Below are 24298 nucleotides of genomic sequence, written 5' to 3' on the forward strand. Positions count from 1 at the left end.
CTTCACCCAATCATCCTCTTTTTTTTAGCTCTTCATGCCCAAACCCTCAGCACAACACCTATCACCTCCTTACCAAGTTTGTCTCTTCAATCAGCACATCTTCTTCTCTCTCTGTGACAATCCATACATCCACCTGATCATTCTTGTCTTCATTCTTTCCATCTTTTCTTAATCAGCCACGCTCCTCACACAACTGTCACAAACTTTAGCCTACAGTGACAGAGGGCCTGCTTTAAAAGTCTGAATGGAAGACAGAGCTTAAGAATTTCTTCCACACCCATCTGACCACTGCAATCATTGTCATTTCTGTACCTTAGGACATTTTACTTGTCAGTCGCACATTATTTTATACAGAGCTTCCCCCATTATCCATTAAAGGCCCTTTTCGTGGGATGGCTTGGAGTTGTTCCATTGACATTTTTAACTGCAGCAAATTCACGTTTAAAATCACGTCTAATCTTGAAACAGCTTCTGTAAGATGTGTTCTTGTTGTTAATTAGGCACATTTAATTGTAGTATTGTTGTGGATGTTTTGCATTTTTAACTTCTTTAAAACAGATAAAAATAAATTTCCAGTATGGATTTCATAATTACTGGTATATTAAAATTAGTTGAAAATTTGCAAACACATATAAAGAAAATAGAAAATATACAGTACATTCAAAAGGAAATAGGAAATGTTAATTTCCAGTTGGTGTATTTGTGTGTTAAAAGTAATATCTTTGTGAGTGGAGCTGTATGTGAACTGTACATAATAAGTGTGTTTACCCCTTTAAGTGAATTACTCAGAGAGCTGTGTGGTTCAGCCTATTTGGTGAACTAATAAAAACAGGAGGCTGCGTTTTATACTATGTTTCCTTGGCAGTGGCGGAGGCAATGGCATGAGTGAGAAAGAGAGAGAGAGAGGAAAAAAATCAAACTCATTTTTATCTGGTCAAGAGAAAATCTACTATTGAATGTTTTTGAGGAGCAGAACGTACAAGCATTTTGAAGAACAAGAAGCATGCCAGTGTGTAGAAGTAGTAAGTAGTACATTTATTATTTTTTCAATGTGATACAATATAAATACATTATACCAGTATCTACGGTCACCATCAGCATTTTTAATTATATTGTGATCTGGATTATTGAACATAACATCCACTCCTAAAACCAGAAGACTCTACATTGTGATGGTATTAATTCTCATTAATGAGATTAACTCAAGTGAGCTGTCAATTTCACATAAGTTGAGTCAAACTATGTTCTTACTGAGACAACTGCAATAAGCTAGCAATTACAACAAGGATGAATATTTTTAATTGAAAGATTTCTGTTTTTCATTTCTTGTGAATTGAACATTTTTGATATTTTGAACTGCATTACACATGGTTCTGAAAATGTAGGTGTTAAGGATAGCAAAAACTTTCAAGATGGTGTTTTAAAACAATGTTCTATGATTTTTCACGTTGATTAGCATTGTATCTGATGCTTATTTCTTTTACGTAAAGAATAGTTACACTGCAGGAGTTTGATCGTCTCTATCATGCTGCAGTTGTCCTCTTTGTTGCCTAGCTACACATCTATAAAATGTATGTGAATATGTGCAATGCTTTTGTATTTATTTTTAAATTCATTGTTAGTTTCTGAATTTGCTGGTTTGCTCAGCACACCAAACAATATTATAATTTGGAGCATTCAAAAAAAAAAAACACACACATTGTGAGGTACTTAAAATGTGGAGTGTAATCAATTAATTTAATTTAAATTCAGAAAATAATACATACCTCAATTAATGCCTCTTGTAAATATATAATTATAACTGCCTATCTTCACTGGAAACCAGAACTTTTCTCATAATAAATTCCAAATTTTGCATACTGTCATGAAAATATGGGTTGAAGAGTCAAATTAGGAAAAAGATATTTTTTCCATTGCTAAATTACTCATACTTTATTAGTATACATTGTAAGCATAATCTGCCTAGCATCCAAGCAGGAATGGTATGTGGTAGTTGGCAGTCCTGATGGGAATGATTTGGAGCCACTCAGGGTTGCTACTAGGAGGAGACTTCCCTGTTATCTTGGGACTCTGTCTCACCCAGAATTACATCTGAGCTACTCATCTGATGTCTTGGAAATATTCCAAGGTCTCACTTTAAAAACAGTTTCTTTTGTTATGCAGAGTGAATTAAGATTTAAAAATGTAGCAGGGCAATTGTCATCTGGGGCCTCATGTATAATCGGTGTGTATACACAAAAATGTTACGTATGCCTTTTTCCATGCACACTGAGATGTATAAAAACTAAACTTTGTGTAAAGCCACGCACATTTTCACGGCAGCTTCGTACCATGAGTACACAAGTTTATGCTCGGTTTTACAAATGGGCGGACCTTTTCTTTTCTAGATTCACATCTATGATGCAGGATTTATCAAATAAACCAAAATTAATTGCATATTATTTGCAAATTTATTTCACTTGATTGTAATCATTCTGTAACAATATAATGGTGCATGGAATGAACAAACTATTCCATCTACCATGGGTGCTTCAGCATTGTTAGAATATTTATAGATTACGACAACTGGCTTCCAAGTCAATTTCGATTTCCAAGAGCTATCCTCTTGTAGTGAAATGGTGCCGAGCTTTACAAAGGCAGGAATTGTGCTCTTCCTGCTCTTTTGCAAGTTCTGTCTACCCTTGGGCTTTTAGCCATAGGAGCTTTTTGCATGAACTTGCTGACCGATCAGGTATTTCACAATCATCACTGAGTCGCACCATGCCAGCTTGTCATCCATCTACAGTATATCAATGATTTTCTTCCACTGTAGTTAAACTGGCAAACATCAAAGAGCAATTTTGAGCAATATTTGGTTTTCCAAATGTATTTGGAGTCGATAACTGCAAGGCACATTGCTATTGCAATGGTGCTGGACAAGTTACTTCATCCAGGGATGAATCAAAGAATGAGCGGGCATTAAATCATCTATAGCGGGACAGCCTATAAAAACGGCAACTTTGCATAGTCGCAGGTGCTTTTTCCAACTAGTGCAGCAATAGGCAAGCAGTCCTTTCAAGGATAGCTAGTCACCTCAAAGACCTACTGTATGTAATGAGCAGCAAATCTTTCTGTTAGGTCTCTCGGTGCCGACGCAACACTATAAAGGCACCTTCAGAGGATGACGTTGCTTATGTAAATAGAAAGCATTTCCACTCTATAGTCCACAGAATGTGTGCCACATTGTGCAAGCATATGGCGTACTGCATATTGTGGCACACAATTGTGGCTGCCTGTACCTGAAGAGATGCAGTATGATGAAATTGACCCTGACCCATCAAATGATCAGCCAAATCGGACAGTGTTACAACTTCGCTTGAATGTAATTAGTAGAATGTAAAAACTGGGAATCAAATGCACCATTTATTTTTTAACTAGTTAAATTAATTTGTGGTCAATATCACATAGTACATTCCTTATATTCAGTGCCGGTACTAGGTTATTTTGCACCCTAGGCTAAGCTTATTATTGTGCTAACTGACTGTTCTATAGCTGAGTCCAATCCCCCCCAACCAACCCCCACCCTCCCCTTTTGACCTGCATCCTAGGCAAATGCCTAATTCACCTTAATGGTGGCACCGGCCTTGCTTACTTAATTCACTGGCCACATCTCTTACAGCATCCACAATTGCATTTTCTGACTCCAGAACAGAGTCTGTAGGTACACAGTCATATGGTCGCCCATCGGTTTCAGAGGCAGAGTTATGTACGTATTCAGAACCCAAAGATGTGCTGGGTGCAGCAGCACCATCACTGCCTGGAGTCATGTCCTCACCACAGGGGGCAGTTTTTGGAATATTATATGAAATGGAATAAACTGACAGTGGGCTGCCTCTGACCACTTTTTTTTTTTTTTTTTAAATCTAGGCACTGTGCAACTTTCTGAACTTGAATTTTCGACTGTCTCTGCCACAATGTATCAGTTTCCTTCTGTTGCTTATACTACTGCTTACACCAACAAATAGTACATTTCCTTGACTCAACTTTGCATTCACTGAAATTCTTCTTTTTCCATGTGCTTTTGTCATTATCTTTTAACAAAACAGTGAACGGAAGGAGCTTATTTATATTGGAGAAAAATTTGGGGAGAAGTCAGGGTGGGGCTGTAGGCATGCACATGTGCGTCAAAATTCATGTTGATTGGGTTTTACAAAGGGAAAGTTAGTGAAACTTGGCTTACTCACAGTTTTATACATCAGACTTTTTTTGAGCGTACTCCATGTTTTAGTATGAATTCTATGCATGGCATTATACATGAGGTCCCTGGAGTTTAAGAGGTGAAGAAAGAAAGTATACTGAAGTATTGTAGAAAATGCTTATGTGTGTTGGAAGGTAACTGTGAAAATAAAAGACTCATTTTAGATCAAAAACTTGTTTACTGTAGTTGTGATTAGGGTTTTCGGTGCAGGACAGAACATATAACAAATGATTTCTATAGATGAATGAATTTCAATATTCCCCCTTTACAAAGTTTTAATTTACTTAAAAGCAGCTATTGTTGTTATAATACATTTCATACTGATCAGTACCAAATGACTAGATCACAACTTACTGAATCAAAAACAGGATTAAACTGGTCCTCATCCTATAATATAAAACTAGTAACAGATTTCTGGGTCTTCTCACTCATTAATAAACATTGACCAGTGGTGGTATTGGTTAGTCATTTTTTATGATGATCACAAAATGAGTGATGTTTAGAGAAAATGAACTGGAAGAAAAAAAATTGGGAGTTGAGTTGTAGGAATGAAGCAATCCAAAGGCTGTTTGCTTCCTGTTGCATGGAGTGGAATCAAAGCTGCTGGTCACCAAAACATGTGTTAGAGGCCACTGTAAGCTGTTATTGGTCACGTGAATAACCAGACAGGAATGAATGCAAATTAAAATGAACTTAGTGCAAGTACCTATTGGTTTTACCAGTAGTTTTTAATTTAGCACTTGCTTTGTTCCACCTGTTATAACACACATCTCCCACTCCTATCCATTTCTGAAATTCAACAAGGTAATATGTTGGATATAACAAATATGCTTTTATTGGCAGCTGTGTCAATAAAGTAGGATCTGTGCTAGTATCCTGAAGGTTGATGGTTCGAATACCCGTCATTGCCAAAAAAGAGATCCTACTCTGCTGGGCCTTTGAGCAAGGCCCTTAACCTTCAATTGCTCCAGGGGCGCTGTACAATGGCTGACCCCAAGGGGTATGCGAAAACTATCCATTCATTATCCAACCTGCTACATCCTAACTACAGGGTCACAGGGGTCTGCTGGAGCCAATCCCAGACAACACAGACTATGCAAAAACTAACAAATTCCTAATACGAGAAATTGTATAAGGCGAAATAAAGAACAACAACAAAAAAAAAAAGTAATGAGAAAGTCGCACAAAGCCTTTACCAGTTACAGAATCATTGGGATGGCTGTGTTGACACACAAATTGAAACATTTTGCTGTAGTTTTTTGACTAATGGAAGCAGGTTGCTTACCTCTCAAATACAATTTTGTTGGGTTGGGTAAAACAAATAAGCCATAGCAAGCCTTAGAATGCATCTCCAAGTTTTGTCACATTTGTCCTAGTTTAGATACTTCATCTGCTTTTCATCTGAATCTAAACTCAGATATCTAACTTTAGTCTTTTCTTACAATGCTATACTGGCAGGTTTGCATTGCCCTTTGCACATTTTCTGGCTCCAGTTTCTGAATAAGCTTTGTATATGTGGTGCCAATGAGAAATGTATCATAAAAATGTTGTTATGATTAGAGCTTTTAAAATGTAAGCATTTTTTGCCAATTCAAAGCAACACAATTTTTAGTAAAGCTTCATTAAACATTGTACAAAATATTGTAATCCTTTATTAATTATGTGATCTTAGTTCTAACCATCCAGTCCCACACCCATAAATTATATGTTGTAGCCTAATATTAGTTAAATGAGAGCTTTGAGAACATTGCTGAACTACTCGTTATAATACTCTTTGTTTCCACTCTATAAAACTGAGTAAACTTTTAATAGCTAGGTTTACCTAAGCTTTCAGTACAATCTTGAACAACTAATTTCACAAATCATTCTAACTGCAAAATTTTTCAAAACACTTGGCACTCACCACACCATTGACAGAAAGTAGCTGATCTCCTCGCTTGAGTCCACCATGCCGGTCTGCAATTCCCCCTGGGATGATGCGTGAAATATAGATTGGGGAATTTTGCTCTTTCCCACCCATGATATTGAAGCCCAAGCCTTCTTCCGTTTTTGGAAGCTCAACTACCCGAGGGTGGGAATGGCCTTCACTTGCTGCAAAGGCAGCTACAGTTGCCTATCAAACAAATGATACATACATTTAAGAACAAATTAAATATATTAAGCCTTCAATATATCTTCTATGACAAAAGAAATTTTGCACTAGAGGTAGTGATTCAAAGTGCACAAAAATCAATATTGTACTTAGGATATGCCAAAAGAATATGGAAGACTGTAATAGTTGATAACCCACTTGAGTGAGGGCCAAATCACTGCTTTTATGAGGATGGCTGGTCAACCTCATGTACCGCAGCATATTTACAATGTTATTATGTTGTCAATGGTACCTACAGTATGGGTCTCACACCTATGAGGAAGTATATGTGAGTCCCACATAAACAATGCCACAGAATTAGAAGGAGGACATTGTAACAAAGTTCCTCTGTTAATGCCTATCTGCAGCATCTGCTTTTGAGAACCTGCCACTGTTGTCTGCATCTAGGCTGATCATCTCCACTGCAGAAGTCCCACTTTTCCCTTGACATGAGGAGCAACTGAGTTAAGTCTGCCAATGCACCAAGGAGAACCTGTTAATCAATATATAACCTTTTTTAACAGGACAATGGCTCAGCACACACCGAATGCCTATATGAAGTTTAAAATCTCTCTCTGGTAAACCCATTCACAGGACTTGTTTGCAGTGTGCTGGACATTCTGGGATGCTGGCCACAGTTTACTGCACATCCTCCATGAAGTATTTTATCCCTGGTATTGTGTTTGCACAATACAGATGCAGGTGGATATGCTTCGAACAGTTTTTGGCAATTTAATGACTCCATGCTATGATTCATAACTTCTTATATAATAACCAATACACACAACCTGTTTGTTTAAATAAGACCACTACTTCTGAATGCAAGATTTTTTGGTGAATGCATAACATATTTAATGACAAATAATGACACAAAAAATTACCTTTTGATTATTATTCTGATAAAATCTTTTTGCACAGATATAAGTAAACATTTAGTCACCTAAATATGCTATAAAATGAAAACAGAAATATTTGGTTATTAAGCCAGATCTAAAACTATGACCATGACCATTTCCTGTTCCACTGGGATATAAATATGAGGCTGCACATATGTCAGATCCTTTGTCATCTATCAATGTCGGTAAATCCAAAGTGCTTCCAACTCACATGAGACTAAGGGTGTTGATCTACACAAATTAGGCAATGGTTAAAAAAAAAACAATCACAAGAAGATGAAAATAACTGCTAACCACAATTATGGCCATATTAAAAAAAAAAAAAAAATTTAGTTAAGTGTGAAACAACTGAATATTTTCTAGGAAGTGGGTGCATTAGCACACAGCCATGCACAGTGAGAAGGATGGATGTTAAGAGAGGCAAACAAAAACCCAAACAGCACAGTTTATCATCTTTATAGGATGGTTGAATCTTTGGATTATAATACATCTAAATCAACTGTTAAGGCCCCACCTCCATGATAAGAAGCTTTTTGGAAGAGTTCTATTTTTTCAATGAAAAAACTGTTCTCTAAAAAAATAGATTTTTGTTCAAGAAAAAAATGTTAAAAGATAAAGCTTTAGTTGTTTGTTTAGACCCAAAACGTCACCCATTACATGTGTGCTTTAACTTATACATTAATGTTTAACTCATTTTCGAGAGGGGGATGCCAGTTACTCTGAAGTTAACTGTATACACACACAAATAAAAATTCGGATACCTTTGCTGTGGCATTGGCTCGGACCTCTGGGCTGCTGTTAATATCAACGGTCTCATAAACATGTTCATAAACCTGAAAGATAAGCGAAAAGAGTTACAAAGTCCTCTTTACTTTTCAGTTAATTCTTGCTAACTTCATTAAATGATGCACATTAATTTTTCTACATGACTGAATTGAATTTTGTCAATTCTGCTGCAGTATCTGTTGTGCTTGCTGAAGACAACACACAACATATTTATTTCAACACCATATTTCAATTGTGGTGCTTTGTGTTTGCACAGGCTCTTTCAGGCTAAGACATGAGGGATTATTTGAACAATATGCTGTAGCAAACGGTTCTATGAAACACACAAATCAGCAATTGGTTTAAAAGTGAGATACTGCTGGTTCTGGAAGCAATGCACCAAAACCAATAACTATTTTTGCCCCCTTTCGTCTGTTGACATTGTGGATCTTATGTAAAAAAATATCCTCCTTTATCATGAGCATATTACAGGACATGGAACTTTACATCACTGCTGTTGGAAACCATTTTCAACACAGCCCTTAAAATGGTCTCTATCATTCGTTAATAATTTATTCTCAATAATAAATAACTAAAAAATTCTAGTGTAATTTATTATTTTTTTAATAAACAAGTAAAAATAATATAGTTAATGCAAAACTGTCTTCTTGTCCTTTTGGAAAGAAACATTGTGCGAAGCAAGAATCTTAGCAACCTTAAAGTATAATTTCCTCAATGTTCTCAATTCAGTTTTGAACTAAAAATTTTTTAAGTTGTGCACTATGTAAAAACAGTCTTCAGGAAGGTGATGCTTGTTTTTGTTCCAGAAAGATAAGATGCAAATGACTTTCATATTCTATATTTTATTAAAAGGTGAAATGAGAACTTCCTGAATATGGCTCCATTGCAAATATGAATGATTGGGATTCATGTCAGGTGAGTGCAACTCTCCACTACACTTAGCAGTGTTTAAATGATACAGGTTCACAGACTGCAGTTTTAGTCAATGCTTTTCCTTTTTTGCCAATATTCTCATCACACATTGAGTGTTTACTTATCTACAGTGTAAAGTGACAGCAAATGTCTCAATGCCAGACATTTATGGCATCAATACCGTGTGTGAGTTTTCATGTCTAATGTTTACAAAATGTATATCCTCCTGGACAAAGTCAGTTATCCATGCTAGAAATAATGGAAATTGAGAAATTCTTTTTAGCATTCTAAAGAGTGACCACAGTGGGTCATACTATATATTGCGTCAGATGTTCACAAGTGCTTTTCTAATTATTTGGTTAATGGGGTCACACTATCAAATAAAACCATTCTTTACACTACTATTTATCAAAAAGCTATACTAAATATTTATAAGATATCATAAAATAAAAAGATCTCTTATTATAATGTACTAACTTTTACAAACATTTTACTACTCTATAACTTGTTCAAGTTCAAATTTACTGCCATGTGTATATACAGTGTACTAAAAAAATTATTCACTCCCATGGGGACTTCATGTTTTATTTTTTATGCAAAACTAAATCACAGTGGATTTTACTCTGACCAACAGAAAAGCACTCTTTAATGTCAAAGTGAAAACAGATCTTTGCAACGTGATCAAAATGAATTACAAATATGCAACACAAAGTAATTGACAATTGACATATGCAATTGTTGGACTGTATTTACTCTTACGATTCTTCACAGATCCATTATCCTTGCAGACTTTGTCCTAGAAAAGTTTGATCAAACACTCAGCCTCTTCACTATAAATTTTATTTTTGGAGTATTCCAAAGATTATAATGCTGCAGTGCAGAATAAAACAAGGTCCTATAAGAAGCTCATTTATGTGGAATGCCATAAAAAAAAAATTCTCACCGTAGATAACATGGTGTATCTAGTCAGAAATTTACTTTTTTTTAAAAAAAAATCATATTTGCACATTCATAAACACAGCTTCACAACAGTTATCTGGAGATGGGTCTAACTGCAGCCTGCAATACCTACTACATACGTCAGGTGATGCCCACAATGTCAGTCATGAAATGCCATTTGAATCGGATAACCCTCCCACAACCCTAATCTTAACCATAGTGTACTGTAATGGCCATTTCGTGACTAACATCATAGATACTGCAGTCTGCAGTTACACTCGGTTAATTGTCCACATAGTAGGGAGAATATATACCTTAGCTGTAACTAGACAAGGCTGCCGTGAACCTTTCTTTTCTATTCTTTCTGTTTTGAAGAGACAAAGTGTGGAACAAATTGCTTACTTTTCAATGTGAAACTTTCAAGTAAGGCCAAGCATGTCTTAAATCCTAATATATTTGAAAATTCAAGATGGTACAAAGCACAGTAATAGAACCAGGAAAGTCTTTTAATTTTTACATTAAAACTTCCCCATCCACATTGTTATTTCTATTCCAGCTAAAAATTGTATCAGTACAGTATATGCAATTTTACCTCTGTGGGGAACAGAACAACTGAGCGGAACAGAATGATCTAATGTCATTCATTAATGGTAAACTAATTCAATCCTTTCTTACACAACAACTCTGATCAGATTTACACAGAGACCAACAACTAATTGTGGATCTTTAAACTGCTTTAAATACATAGTGACAGGAACAGGAAGTCTCTGAAAAGCCCTGTAAATAAGCCTCTTTAACATTTTAAAAATACACAATAAGCCTTCCATTTCTAACATAATTTTTGTGATGGAAAAAAAATATTCATAATATATTTACATTCTCTCACTCATTCCACAAAGCACCTTCAAAGGATGTACCGTCATAAGGGATGAAGGAAAGAAATGTCAATGCGGTTACATTTAATATTGTTTGTTTACACACTCGCCTTGTAATCTGGCAAAGCTAGTAATTAATCTGTCATCGGTCACTCTAGGAGATTCCAGAGGCAGGCAATCATTGGCTGGTGACAGGCAGCCATTCAAGGATCTTCAGAAATCAGACATAGGCAGGACGCCAGTTAACTTGTTGCTCCTAATTTCTTTAGCTACTGCAACATATATTTAATTTTGATTGCTAAATGCAGTTAGAATATATTAATCTATTAAGTACACATTGATTCATACAGTAGGCATCAAACACACACAAATACACATATACTGTACAGTATATGTAATAGCAGGAATACCCTGCAGTGGAATAAAACACAGGTGCGGTCACCAAATAAAGTAAAACATTTTGGAACAAAACATAACCTATAGCTATAGCTTCCCTTTTCAAATATGTGCAAAATTTGTATGATGTGCATACCTGGTAAACATATACTATATATATATATATATATATATATATATATATATATATATATATATATATATATATATATATATATATATATATATATATATATATATATACATACATACACACACATTGTACACACATACATACACACAAAAAATACTTTGGACACCCCTGGCCAAATTACATATTTTGTTGACATTCAAAGAAAAAAAAAAATTGTAAATGCAACTTTGGCTGCAGACTAACTAAAAAAATGGCATTTTTATGAAAATGTTAATGTACATTTACTTATTGGGCTGTTGTTACCTTTATCATTGTCAGCTTACAACATATGAGATACAACTGGCTATGTTTCTTTTATTGTTCCAGTTGGGGCACAGGAAGCTGAAATGACAAGTTCATAATCATACTGTGTCTGCAGCAGGATTTGAACCCGTATATTCAGGGTTTGAAGCACAAAGCCTTAATAACTATTTCACACTGCCTGACATGCAATTACGATTTATTTGGTGAGATAATAAATAAATAAATAAGTACAAAGTAATACTAAGTCAATACATAGTAACACCATCTTTGGAAGTCACAGCTTTTTGTAAAACAGCTATAAAGTCTCTGTAGGAAATGTTTCCCTTTTCTTCCTTGAACATCACTTCCACGGATAACCACTTCCATGTGACATTCTTAGGCTGTCTTGCATACACAGCACATTCAAGATCTACAATGAATTTCAAAGATGCGAAAGACTGGGGGTTATGAGGTCCATTCCAAAATTTTAACTTCGGGTTTCTTGAGGCACTTTATAGTAGATTTCGAAGTCTGTTTAGGATCATGGTCTTGTTGTAGAAGCCACCCTTGTTCCAGCATCAGTTTTCTGACTGTCGCTCTCCTTGAGGATTTGTTGGTAATTCTTCCCTGAGCTTACATAATGTTTCCTGTATCACTAGCTGACACACAAGCCCAAAGCATAATTCCACCCCCATAGTAACAGTTGGCAAGATGTTCTTTTCTTCAAATGCTGCTCCTTTTTTCCTACAAATAAACCTTTTGTGGTTGTGGCTGAAGAGTTCAATTTTAACTTCATCTGTCCACTGCATTCAACTCCAAAAAAGCCTCTGTCTTATGCAGATACCGTTTTGCAGATTTTCAGATCCTCAGAACAGCCCCTAGTTGTTGAGTGTTACACAATGTTTGGAGCATCAAAGAACTTTATTAAGGTCTTTACTAGATGACTAACACGTAATGTGCAGACCAGACTAGTGACCCAACTAGTCCTGAGACTTTAAAACTAAATGGGTACCCAAAATTTTTCAAATACCACATTTACTTTATTTATTTTTTTAAAATTTTTTCAGGTCATCAAATAAACTGTAACTATATAAACATTTTCGACCATGTTTAATTTATTTCATACATGTCAAGTCTGTACAGCTGGGTCCTGCCTTCCTACTGGAGATTGTAAAATAGTAGTGGAGCAAAAAAAAGCACTCCACATATGATACACCAACCTAAACAGTTTCAGCATGCAGGTATAATATATTATAATAATATAATATACTAGCTGAAGCCCGCTGTAGCATACGGCGGTGTAATAATAGGAACAGAAAACAGTTAGAAAGAAATTCAGTATAACAAAGGCTTAGGAAACCACCGTCACAGTATAACGAAAAGAGCAAGGAGCGAAACCAATGCCAATGGTCGAGAGAGTACCTTCCTGTAGCAGGCTACGGAAAACATCGATATATATAGATAGACACCACATTCACTGTGTTGTCCAGTCGACACGATAAGTCAACGTGTCCGCCCTATTGCGAGTGGTAAAAGTGCCATTTAAACTAATACAGGTAGACGTGGAAACCGGGTTTTCTGATGAAAAAACAATAACGTTTTAAACAATATCATTTACATACAACAGATTTTGGTGAATCGTTTACATGCAATTATTTATATCCATTTATACACTAATAATGGCAATTATTAAATAATAATTATTATTGTTAAATAATTCCTCCTGTATAAGTAACATTTCTCGGACTGCTTTGTTCCATCTCCAAAACATTTCTAGACTTCTTACGCAACACAGTACTAAATGATTGATTAATGCCCGAGTCACCTCACGTACAGATTACTGCAATGCTATTCTATCTGTCATCCCACAAATCCTTACAATTTATTCAAAATTCTGCTGCCTGGATAATAACCTGCTGTTCTAAATCCACTGAACATACTAAATACCACTCTTAACATTTAAAGCTCTCCACATCCTCACTGATCTCCTAGAGACTGACACTCGTCTCACTCACTCTGATTCTCATCTGCAGCTGTATTTTCTGTACCACACATCAAACTCTGTGCTATGAGAGCTCGAGCGTCTCTCATAGTGCTCCTCAGCTTGGGAATTCTCTTCTCTCTCATATAAATCAGCTCGATTCAATAATACATTTTAAAACTACCCTCAAAACTTATCTTTTTAAACTGGCATACTAATTGTGAATTTTGCACTGTTACCTGCCAGTTCTCTTTATTTGTTTGCTAATTATTGCTTTTCGATTGATAGCGACGGTGGACGCAGAAGTAGGATTAGATATGGCGGGCCGGGCTCTGGCGTGCGTATCCCATGGTCTTAGAGTTGGTGGGCGTGTCTCTCTGTCTTGCATGCGTTCTCTGTCTTGCTTGCGCTCACTGACTTATGTGTCCTTAGTGAATTATATATAATTTTAATTTTCCTTTCTCACATTCAGAGAAGCACAAAGACAAACAAATGTTTGGTATTTCAGGGATGGGAAGAGGAAAATATGCCATCCTAGCATCAACAAAGATTAGATTTTTTTTATATAGTTTAATGTGTAAATAAAACTATGGATGTGAAAATCTCAAATACAGTATATTATACTTGTTTAAAAATCCATCTTACACAATGGCAATAGCTTGATTAATGCAGCACTTATTGCTGTGCCGGTATTCTAAGGAATCTCATGCTGTTTATCGCATGCATATGTGAGGAAAACACGCAAACTTTTGTTACTGCATAAAGGATTTTTTGTTTGTATATGACAGTTGATCAAAACATTTTAGTCTGACCTATTAAGAGAAATACCAGTAAAACCAGACATGTTTTTTTCAATATAATCTCCATGAGCACTTACAATGTTCATAAAGGTTTTCTATGCCACTTTGATGAAACCACAACTGTGGAGATGCCTTGTTACAGTATGTTCATCATTACCAAAATTACTTTACATTCCTTGGGTAAGAGGTGGCAGTTATATGGTGCTAGCTCTGGAGAACAAGGTAAGTTTGGCATCTCTTTGAATCCATAGTACCACAGAGCAGTCTTGGCAATCTGTGCAGTATCACCGTCAAAGAAACAGAAAGGGGATAGTTGACAGCCTTCTTTGCTGGTTTCCATTACTGCAAAGGCCCCAGCAAATTAGTGTAATATTGACTAGTTATATGGGCTATTTGAAGCAAGTAATCAATATAGACTACACCTTCAATGTAATAAAAATTGTGAACATGATTTTGGCTTGAAAGTTGAATTTCTTTGATGTGGGTAAATCCCCAGTTATAAAAAAAAAAAATATCAAATTCCTCCAAGTCTGAATTCAATAGCTTGAGATTCTCGTTGGAACAGGAAATGCAATGACACTTTACTTCAGGTAACAGTAATCTAGATACCCATTGTTCACAGACCTTATTCATGTTTAACTGTTGACCCACAGCTAAACCTTATAGTGTACATTCATGCAAGGTTACTTCAGTTGTTCATTATGATTTGCTCCACAGTGGTAAAATTTTCTTGTGTTGTCGAAGTCAAAAGCTAGACAGAATTAGAGTTACTTTTGGGAAATGTCTCACTAGGAAAGGGTTCTGTAGTTTCTTTTTCCTGTGGCTTATTCATTTATGACATACATAGAACATTCTTTCAGTTGAATACCAAATAAGTTGAATAACAAACAATGCTGTTTGTGCATAATACCACCTTAGTTGCAATTTTAAAATGTTGTAATAATTCTGTGAAACATTCCATTTAAGGTCAAGGGAAGAGAACACTTTTTATGATATTCATCATGGCCACTACTGGCTGTTGCATTGACGACACCTATCATTTGTATACATACTTTTCAGCTGGTTACAAGAACCATTCATGCATTTTTGCAGTTGATGTTTGCCCTCTAATAAGCAAAGAGTGATCTGTCCATACTAGAAATGTCACAATACCAGAATTTTTTATTCAATACCAATACCAGTGAAAATGTACAATCCTTGATACCTATTAAATACCAAAGCAAAAACAAAAATTCACTTCAAAGGTTTTCTATTAAAAATTCAGCCATTATTCAAGTGAACAATATTGTACTTTTTATGTAGTAGAATATAAAATAAATAAATATTAACAGTAAAAGCAGCTTTAACATGACAACAGTTGTACTGGTATTCATAAATACCAAAACACAAAAAATCTTATGAGGGATATCAAACTAGAATTTAAAAAGGAAGATATCATCATCTGATATATCTTACCATTTGCACATTCCAATTTATTCTCTGGAATTTTCACTCCAATAAGTGAAAAATGATGCTTAAAATCAATACTAAAACAAATATTTAAACATTATTATACCTGTACCATTGAATTAGCAAATTTCAAACTCTTCAAAACGGTTTTTGTTATAACAGGTCTTTAAAATCTGGTTTGTCAGAGAATTACTGTTATATTTGCAAAAATATGCTACTGTTAAGATTTATATTTGCCTCATTAGCTGGTTAAAAAATAGAGTAATATTAAATGGATGAGTCAAACTGATTCAAATTTCAAATGTAAAAATCCTGGTGTTTTCATTTTTCTAATCTCTCCCTGTTTTGTATTTGTCCCAACTTTGAGGAATCCTGCCTGAAATCAAACTTGTCAGGTTTACATTAACTTATTATTTCAGAACTCTTGTGAAACAGCCTTTGTTTTGCCATTTTCAAATCCTATATGACTGATCACACTTTGTTATTGCTTAGCCAGTGTACAAATCCAGAATTAGAATATATACAGGAGTGATGCTACCAGCAGTGTAACTGGAAGGCTGAATTACAATTACCATTGTACCTTTCAAATATATGACAAAGTCCCCTCCACAATTATTGACACTTCCCGATAAAGATGAGCAAAAAGGGTTGTAAAAAAAAATAAATATCACGTTTTGGCAAATTACCTTAATCTCATACTGAAAGAAAGAAAAAAAAAAAAAAAACAGAAATCTCCCTAGATAGATAGATACTCCAGCAGCAGCATACATAAAGAACAATATTAAAGAGTGATAAAAATGCAGACAATAACTTTGTATAATGTTAACGTTTATCCCCAACGCACCCCCCGCCCCATGGGTGGAAATGAAGAGTCGCATGGTGTGGGGGAGGAACGATCTCCTCAGTCCGTCAGTGAAGCAGGATAATGACAGCAGTCTGTCGCTGAAGCTGCTCTTCAGTCTGGAGATGATACTGTTTAGTGGATGCAGTGGATTCTCCATGATTGACAGGAGCCAGCTCAGCACCCATCGCTCTGCCACAGATGTCAAACTGTCCAGCTCTGTGCCAACTTTCAATTGAAGTACATATATTCCAAGACTAAATAGTTCCTAGACTGCACGTAGTACAGTTTTAACACTGTTGCCTTGCAGTAAGGAAACCAGTCCCGACATCCCTGGCATGGAGTTTGCATGTGTCTGTGTGGGTTTCCTCCACGTGCTCAGAACATGCAGGTTAGTGGACAATTTAGGATTTCCAGTTCAGCTGTGTATGGTTGGGGTGTGTGTGTGTGTGTGTGTGTGTGCTCGCTCTATCCAGGGTATGTTCCTGCCTTGCTCCCAATGCTAGCTAGGCTTCAGCAGACTCGCGTGACCCTGTTCAGGACTAAACAGGTTAGAAAATGAGTGATGACTGAAAATAAATCTTCATGAAGACATAATTATTTTTAATAAAACCACATGTACCACAATTACTGGCACCCCTAGAAATTCTTATGAACAAAATGTAACTGAAGCATTTTTAAAAATCTATATCTTATTATTTTAAGTTGATCACAGCATGTAGAAACTTTCAAGCAGTTATCCATGACTTCTTGTTTCACTGGGGTATAAATATGAGGTGGCACAGAGGCCAAATTCCATTATTTATTCATTAACATGGGAAAGATAAGAACACACAATTCAAATGAGGGAAAGATGTGTCAAGGAATGGCTATAAAAAAATTGCTACTCGCCTGAAAATGCTCATTTCTATAGTTAGGGAAAATCAACTGGAACTGTTGCCACAAGTCCAGGAAGAGGACCTAACTTTACTTTGCACAGTGATCAGGATGATAAGAGAGGTAATGAAATCCACAAGGATGACTGTTAGAGAAATACAGGAAAAAGTAGCATCTTGGGATCACTAAGTCTCCAAAATTACAATCCGACACCACCCTTCAATCTAAATGATTATTTGGAAGGCATGCTACAAAAAACCTGTTTCTGTCATTTAACCACAAATGTAAGCACCTGGAGTTTGCTAAATGCTACTAGAACTTTGATCGGAAGCATGTACCATGGTTAAACGAAATGAAAATGACAACAAATACTCAAGGTTGGTTTGGTGTAAAAAGAAAGATGGTTATGCTGAAAAGAACCTGAATCCCACTGTCAAGCATGGTAAATATTCTGTGATGTTGTAAAGCCGTTTGTCCTCTGAACCTTGTTAGGATACATGGCGTCATGGTTTTTAAATTTAATTCTGGCTTCCTCGGACAATAAACAAAAACTGGGTTGTCATTGAATCTTACAGCAAGGCAATGATCCAGAATGTATGTCCAAATCAACACTAAAATGGTTAAAGGAACACAAAATCAAGCTCCTGCCATGGCCGTCTCAGTCTCTGACCATGGATGCTCATGTGAGTTTCTGTAAAGATGAATGATCTCAGACTTCCTGCTCTATATTCTCCAATTAGGTCACATTGTACAGATGAATAAGCACTTTACATATGCTATTATTTAAATGTTATTAACAAAAAAAGAAGCCTTTGTACCAAAAGAGTAAATGAGTAACGGATGCCTTTTTGCAGTAACAAAAAAATTAAAAGTGTTACCAATGTATTAAATACAGGAGTGCCAATAATCGTGGCACGTGTGGTTTTGTTAAAAATAATTATTTCCTTCATGAGGAATTCTTTTTTCTCAGAATAAGTTAACTTCAGTTCAAGATTGGATTTTTTTTTCATTTTTTTCAGTGCGAGATTAAGCTAATTCACTAAAAGGTAAACTTTTTATAACCTTTTTACTTATCTTTACCAGAGGTCCCAATAATTCTGGAAGGGACTACTGTATATGTATTTTCACTATGTTCGTCACATTTTATGAGTATACTAATGAACATTAAATTGGCTTGAAAAACCAAACAAATGACACAAATTTAGCTTTTGTAGATTTGTACTCAGCAATGAAGTATGTTACTTTGCTCATCCTGCTAACTCAGGCATCTCAGTGGCTGCAGGTTTTCATTCTAACCCTTCTCTTAATTAGTGACCTGTTTTTGCTGCTAATTAACTTCTTTTGAATTGATTTTAATTGACTTGTTTTATAAGATTTGTTCCCCACAATTTCTTCATCGCTCATCTTAATTGCTTCATTCTTTCCTTAAACAGAAATGAAATGTGAAATGAGTGTGCAAACAGAAGACCAACTAAGTCAGATCCTCATACATCAACTGTTTTCACTCCAACCAGTTGTTTAATTAGGCACAGAGTCTTGTTAATTAAAGCCATTCTTTAATTTCATGACTTATTGATGCTCTCATTGTGCAATTGCAGAAATTTTTTAAATTGTTGATTTTTAATTTACTTTTCTAAGAACATTGTTAAAATGTTTTGGGGACCTTGGCAAATCAACATTCCCGAGACCTCCACCCTTTTTATTTTCAGATATTTCATGATGGTCACAGTTAGCTAGTCAAGTTTTGGTTCATTTTGCATCTCATTACTTTTTGGCTGCTAATTAAGGAAAAAAACAATTATTGGGTCTGAGTCTTCAAGAGCAAGTTAATTCAAATTAAGTCAATTAGCAGCAAAAACAAGCCACTAATTAAGAAAAGCATTAGAATGAAAACCTACAGCAACTGCGGCCCACTAGGACTGGAGTTTCAGATCCCTATGCTAAGCAGTATATATCTGTGATGCTTTGTGGTTCAAAGCACAAAATACATTTTATTTTAATATTAGCAAATGGAACATCTTATTTTATCACCAAGCAAGCCACATAGCTACTCAATCTGGAACTTGCATTGAATTTTACTTGTTGGGACTGTTTTCAATTGCCAGTGTGCAGGTTCTACCCTTATCCCATAGTCTCATACACATAAAACTGTATGTGTGTGATGTTTAATCCACAACCTTTAACTGTATAAACTTAATAGTAAATGAAGAATGTCTGTGGATGTGCTTGATGAAATCAGACAATGAATTCAAAGCCACTGTTTCTACCTTATGGACTGTGTAGGACACTGTATTACAACTCCAAATCAGAAAAAGTTGGGACAGTGTGGAAAATGTAAATAAAAAAATAAAGCAGTAATTTCCCTTAACTTTTATTTCATTGTAGATAGTATGAACACAAGATAATTCATGTTTTTTTTTTGGTCAACATCATTTGATTTGTAAATAAACATCCATTCTTGACATTCAGGCTTGCAACACATTTCAAAAAAAGTTGGGATTTGGGCAATTCAGGGGTAGTAATGAGGTATAATAACTAAATAATTATGTGATTTGAAACTGGTGATGTTAACAGGTGATTGCAATCATGATTCGGTACAAAAGCAGCATCGAGGAAAGGCCTACTCCTTTAGGAGCAAAGATGGGCAGAGGATTGTCAGTTTGCCACCAAGTACGGGCAAAAATCTTTGAAATGATGAAGAAAAACGTTTCTCAAAGACAGATAGGAAGAGATTTCGGCATTTCTTCCTCTACAGTGCATAACATAGTGAAAAGAATCAGGGAATCTGGAGAAATTACCATGCGCAAAGGCCAAGGGCGCAAGCCTAAACTGAATTGCCGTGATCTTCGAGCCCTCAGACGGCACTGCATTAAAAACCGTCATTCATCAATAAATGATATAACTGCGTGGGCTCAGGACTACTTCAGGAAGTCACTCTCAAGCACTACAGTATGTAGTTACATTAGGAAATGCCAGCTAAAACTGTACTGTGCCAAAAGGAAGCCATACATAAATAGTGTCCAGAAGCGCCGTCGACTTCTCTGGGCTCGGAGGCATCCGGGATGGTCCATTGTGCAGTAGAAACATGTATTGTGGTCAGACGAATCGGTTTTTCACATCTTTTTTGGAAGAAATGGACGCCGTGTGCTGCGGACAAAGAGGAAAAGGACCATCCAGACTGTTACCAGATACAAGTCCAAAAGCCAGGGTCTGTCATGGTATGGGGTTGTGTCAGTGCCTTCGCAAAGGTAACTTGCACTTCTGCGATGGCACCATCGATGCTGAGAAGTATATCTCAGTTTTGGAGGAACAAATGCTGCCTTCAAGACGACGTCTTTTCCAGGGACGCCCAAGCTTATTTCAGCAAGACAATGCCAAACCACATACTGCGCGCATAACAAAGGCATGGCTGCGTAAGAAGAGGGTGCGGATGCTTGACTAGCCTGCCTGAAGCCCTGATTTGTCTCCTAAAGAGAATGTTTGGCGCATTTTGAAACGAAAAATGCGTCAACGAAGACCCCGTACTGTTGCGCACCTAAAACGTTGTTTGCAGGAAGAATGGGACAAACTAACACCTGCAACACTTAGTCACTTGATTTCTTCAATGCCTAAACGTCTTTTAAGTGTTGTTAAAAGACAGGGGAACTGTACAAAGTGGTAAATGCTGTACTGTCCCAACTTTTATTGAAATGTGTTGCAAGCCTGAATGGCAAGAATGGATATTTATTTACAAATCAAATGATGTTGACAAAAAAAAAACAACATGAATTATCTTGTGTTCATACTATCTGCAATGAAATAAAATTTGAGGAGAATTTATAACTTGCTTTTTTCTTCACATTTTCCACACTGTCCCAACTTTTTCTGATTTGGGGTTGTAAGTGATTAATATCGCTGTCATTTCATCTGTTACAAATTTTTGAAACTACAAGTTAAATAATTACAACTCGCATCCAAAAGGTCACAACATTGAACTTGCATAAATCTATTTGTGAATTAAGTTTATAAAGGGATAAAAGTGGAAATAACTAAATCTTATGCATGGCTGTGTGTTTTGCCATTTTTTGTTTTTATAATAAGCACAATTTACACAATTGTGAGCTTAAGTTTTCCTGGCTTGCAGATGTGACATATGTTTTTTCTTTTGACAGGTGTTGATGTGGTGCTGTATCATCACCACTGTGAGCCATGTTCTTATATAGTTTTTACTAATACATTACTTTGCCTTTCTAAGTAATTCATCTACTTGGTATCATGCATGAGTGTAATATCAATTTTCATTCAGTTTTACCAATACAGTTAAAAAATGAAATCTAGTACTGTTATGCTTTCAGAACGTTTGTATTGACTTGGTATTGGTACAGAAGTGTTGGTTCTTGTCCACACTAATATGCCCCTCAACACTGTGCCTTTTTCAGAGTTCTCCAGTTTTCAACTGGATCATGTATTTGACAGCACTAGTGGAAATTAAGGGAAAGAGCATTTAAGACGGAACTTGGGAAGCACTTCATCAAACAAAGAGTTGTAGGAATCTGGTAGTCATGTAACACTGACAATTTTTAAAACGTTTCTGAGGTAGATATTGTGACAATTGTGCTAGCAAAGAAGCTTGTTGGACTGACTGAATCTTTTGTTTGACAACTTTCTTGTGTTGCTGGGAATATATTTTTTTTGTCCCAGCTTGCAGACAATGATGTCTTTTTTTTTTTTAAGCTTTCTCACTGAAGATCCAGAAGCCAAAATTCTCCCACATTGCATTTTCTGAATACCTGTTCGAGAGAATTTTCTTTCAGGTGGACCAGGTTAACACTGGTTTAGTAAATTAGGTTTGAATGTAGTTTTATTCTAGTAAAATTAACTAAAAGAAGGCAATGAATGAATCTTAAATGAATCTTTATAGAACTTATAGAATCTGTGTTACACTTGTGAATATCAAAATAAAAAATTCATAATTCAAAACTTAAGTCAAGTTTAAGAACTGAAAAGTAGGCCTATATTTGCATATATTTATTGCAAAAATTATCAATTCAAAATATGACCCATTACATTTAGAAAAATTGATAAACAATAGGATAGTCGAAGAAATTGTCATTAGTAATATTACAGAAAGCAACCCTGAAGACATTTTTTTTTTTCAGAAAACACCACACAACACCTATCTTTAAAGGAGATATAAAAAGATGTTACCAAGTAGTATCACCACTTGGCCATGTCGGAGGAACTAAATCAAAGAAAAGACATGGACTGGAGAAGACGCCAAGAAAACCACATATTTAATGGTTTCCTCAAAAGTTCAGAAGCCACTCATTTGGAGGAACAGCAATGGCTACAACAAGACGGCACTGGCTATTCCCACCAAATCACCACTATAAAAGGTGCATTTCCTATGAATCAAAGCTGGACTTGCGTTCCAGCAAAAAGTGTAACGGGTATCACTGTAGTCTGCTAACACGTATATCTCCATTACACCATACTTTTGGCAATATATGGGGATTATCACATCTAGTATGACAAATATGTGTCATCTCTTGGGGTTCCCCTTACATTGTTTACTACTTTTAGTTTCAAATTAGTACACCACTTGACTTTATACAGTGCAACATAAAGGAAACTGACAATAAACACGAGGTGCCTTCTGTACAGTTTCATTTTTAACTTATTTTTAGCAAAAGTAAAAGCAATTTTATGCAACACTGGTGCCTTTTTAAGGAACAATGAGGTTCATCATTGGTGGAACTATAAAATATTCCAAAAAACAAAGGCCACTAAGAAAGAACAAAGCCTGAATAAGATTTTATAGTCAATCGTGTGTCATACCCCAAATACCCTAGTTTTGTTTCTCCTCAGTACAAAAGCTATTGCCTCAACACCAAATCTTTATCATTTATCGTCCTCTCAACTCCATGACAATACACACGCCCATTTGCTCATTCTCATCCCTGTTCTTTCCAGCCTTGCTTCACATTCTGCTTTCAACAGCCAAGTATCCCTCATAGCAAACTACTTGTCACATCATCTGGTGAATAAGCTTGTTCATGTATTTCTCACCACTCCACCTGCATTCAACATGTCATCCAAAAAGCAGAACTTCCCTAGTTTCCAAAAAAACAACTCCATTGCAGACAGCTAAAATTACACTTATCACATCAGCATTCTAATCTAAATTTACACATACTACATCAGCATTCCACACTTCTCTCCCACACATTCTACAAACAAATGTCTTAGTCACTGACTGCAGACTGTCCTTCACACTACTACATTTTTTACACACCCACTTGTGGCGACCCTGTGCACTGGACAGAGTTCCTCTTAACAGCTTTAACACAAACACTGTAAAGCCACATATCTAGTTCTTGCATGCATCCAGCCCCTACACTGTATTTCCAGACATTACCTTGGTATTTTCTGTATTCGCCTAAAGACTCACTTCCAAAATAGCTTTACATTTCAGTAAATTCTGATTCAATTCCACTTCACGTTTTGCCATCATTATAAGATCATAAAAATACGCAGACACTCCATTATTTTTATATATATATATATATATATATATATATATATACATATATATATACACACACACACATACAGGGGGTCCTCGGGTTACAACATACGACATTTCGAGTTTACAACACTCACTCACATTAAAACTTAAAAAAAAAATTGAGACGCGAGTGTTGCGGCTTATGCCGTTAGCATCGTACTTACAGACTATGTAGGAGAACTAGTTTGGTTGCACACAGTGGAAGAACACGCAGTAA

The 24298-nt window shown here is 35.9% G+C and overlaps 1 protein-coding gene and 1 long non-coding RNA gene across 2 annotated transcripts in view; one reads left to right on the forward strand and one right to left on the reverse strand.

The window, feature by feature from the left end:
• The window catches only part of lin7c (lin-7 homolog C (C. elegans)), a 46274-nt gene that overhangs the window by 2268 nt on the left and 19708 nt on the right, over nt 1-24298 (reverse strand). Inside the window, exons 3-4 of the mRNA XM_039753774.1 lie at nt 8026-8097; nt 6141-6350 (exon numbers count right to left, since the gene is read on the reverse strand). Of these exons, the coding sequence (XP_039609708.1) occupies nt 6141-6350; nt 8026-8097 (282 nt within the window). The remainder of the gene's footprint in view (nt 1-6140; nt 6351-8025; nt 8098-24298) is intronic.
• Nucleotides 504-23211, forward strand: LOC120529719. Its single transcript, XR_005633795.1, has 3 exons — nt 504-1022; nt 8903-8965; nt 22673-23211. It is a non-coding gene; the product is annotated as an uncharacterized LOC120529719 (long non-coding RNA).

The sequence above is a fragment of the Polypterus senegalus genome, chromosome 1 (genome assembly GCF_016835505.1).
Source record: "Polypterus senegalus isolate Bchr_013 chromosome 1, ASM1683550v1, whole genome shotgun sequence".
Taxonomy (NCBI): Eukaryota; Metazoa; Chordata; class Cladistia; order Polypteriformes; family Polypteridae; genus Polypterus; species Polypterus senegalus.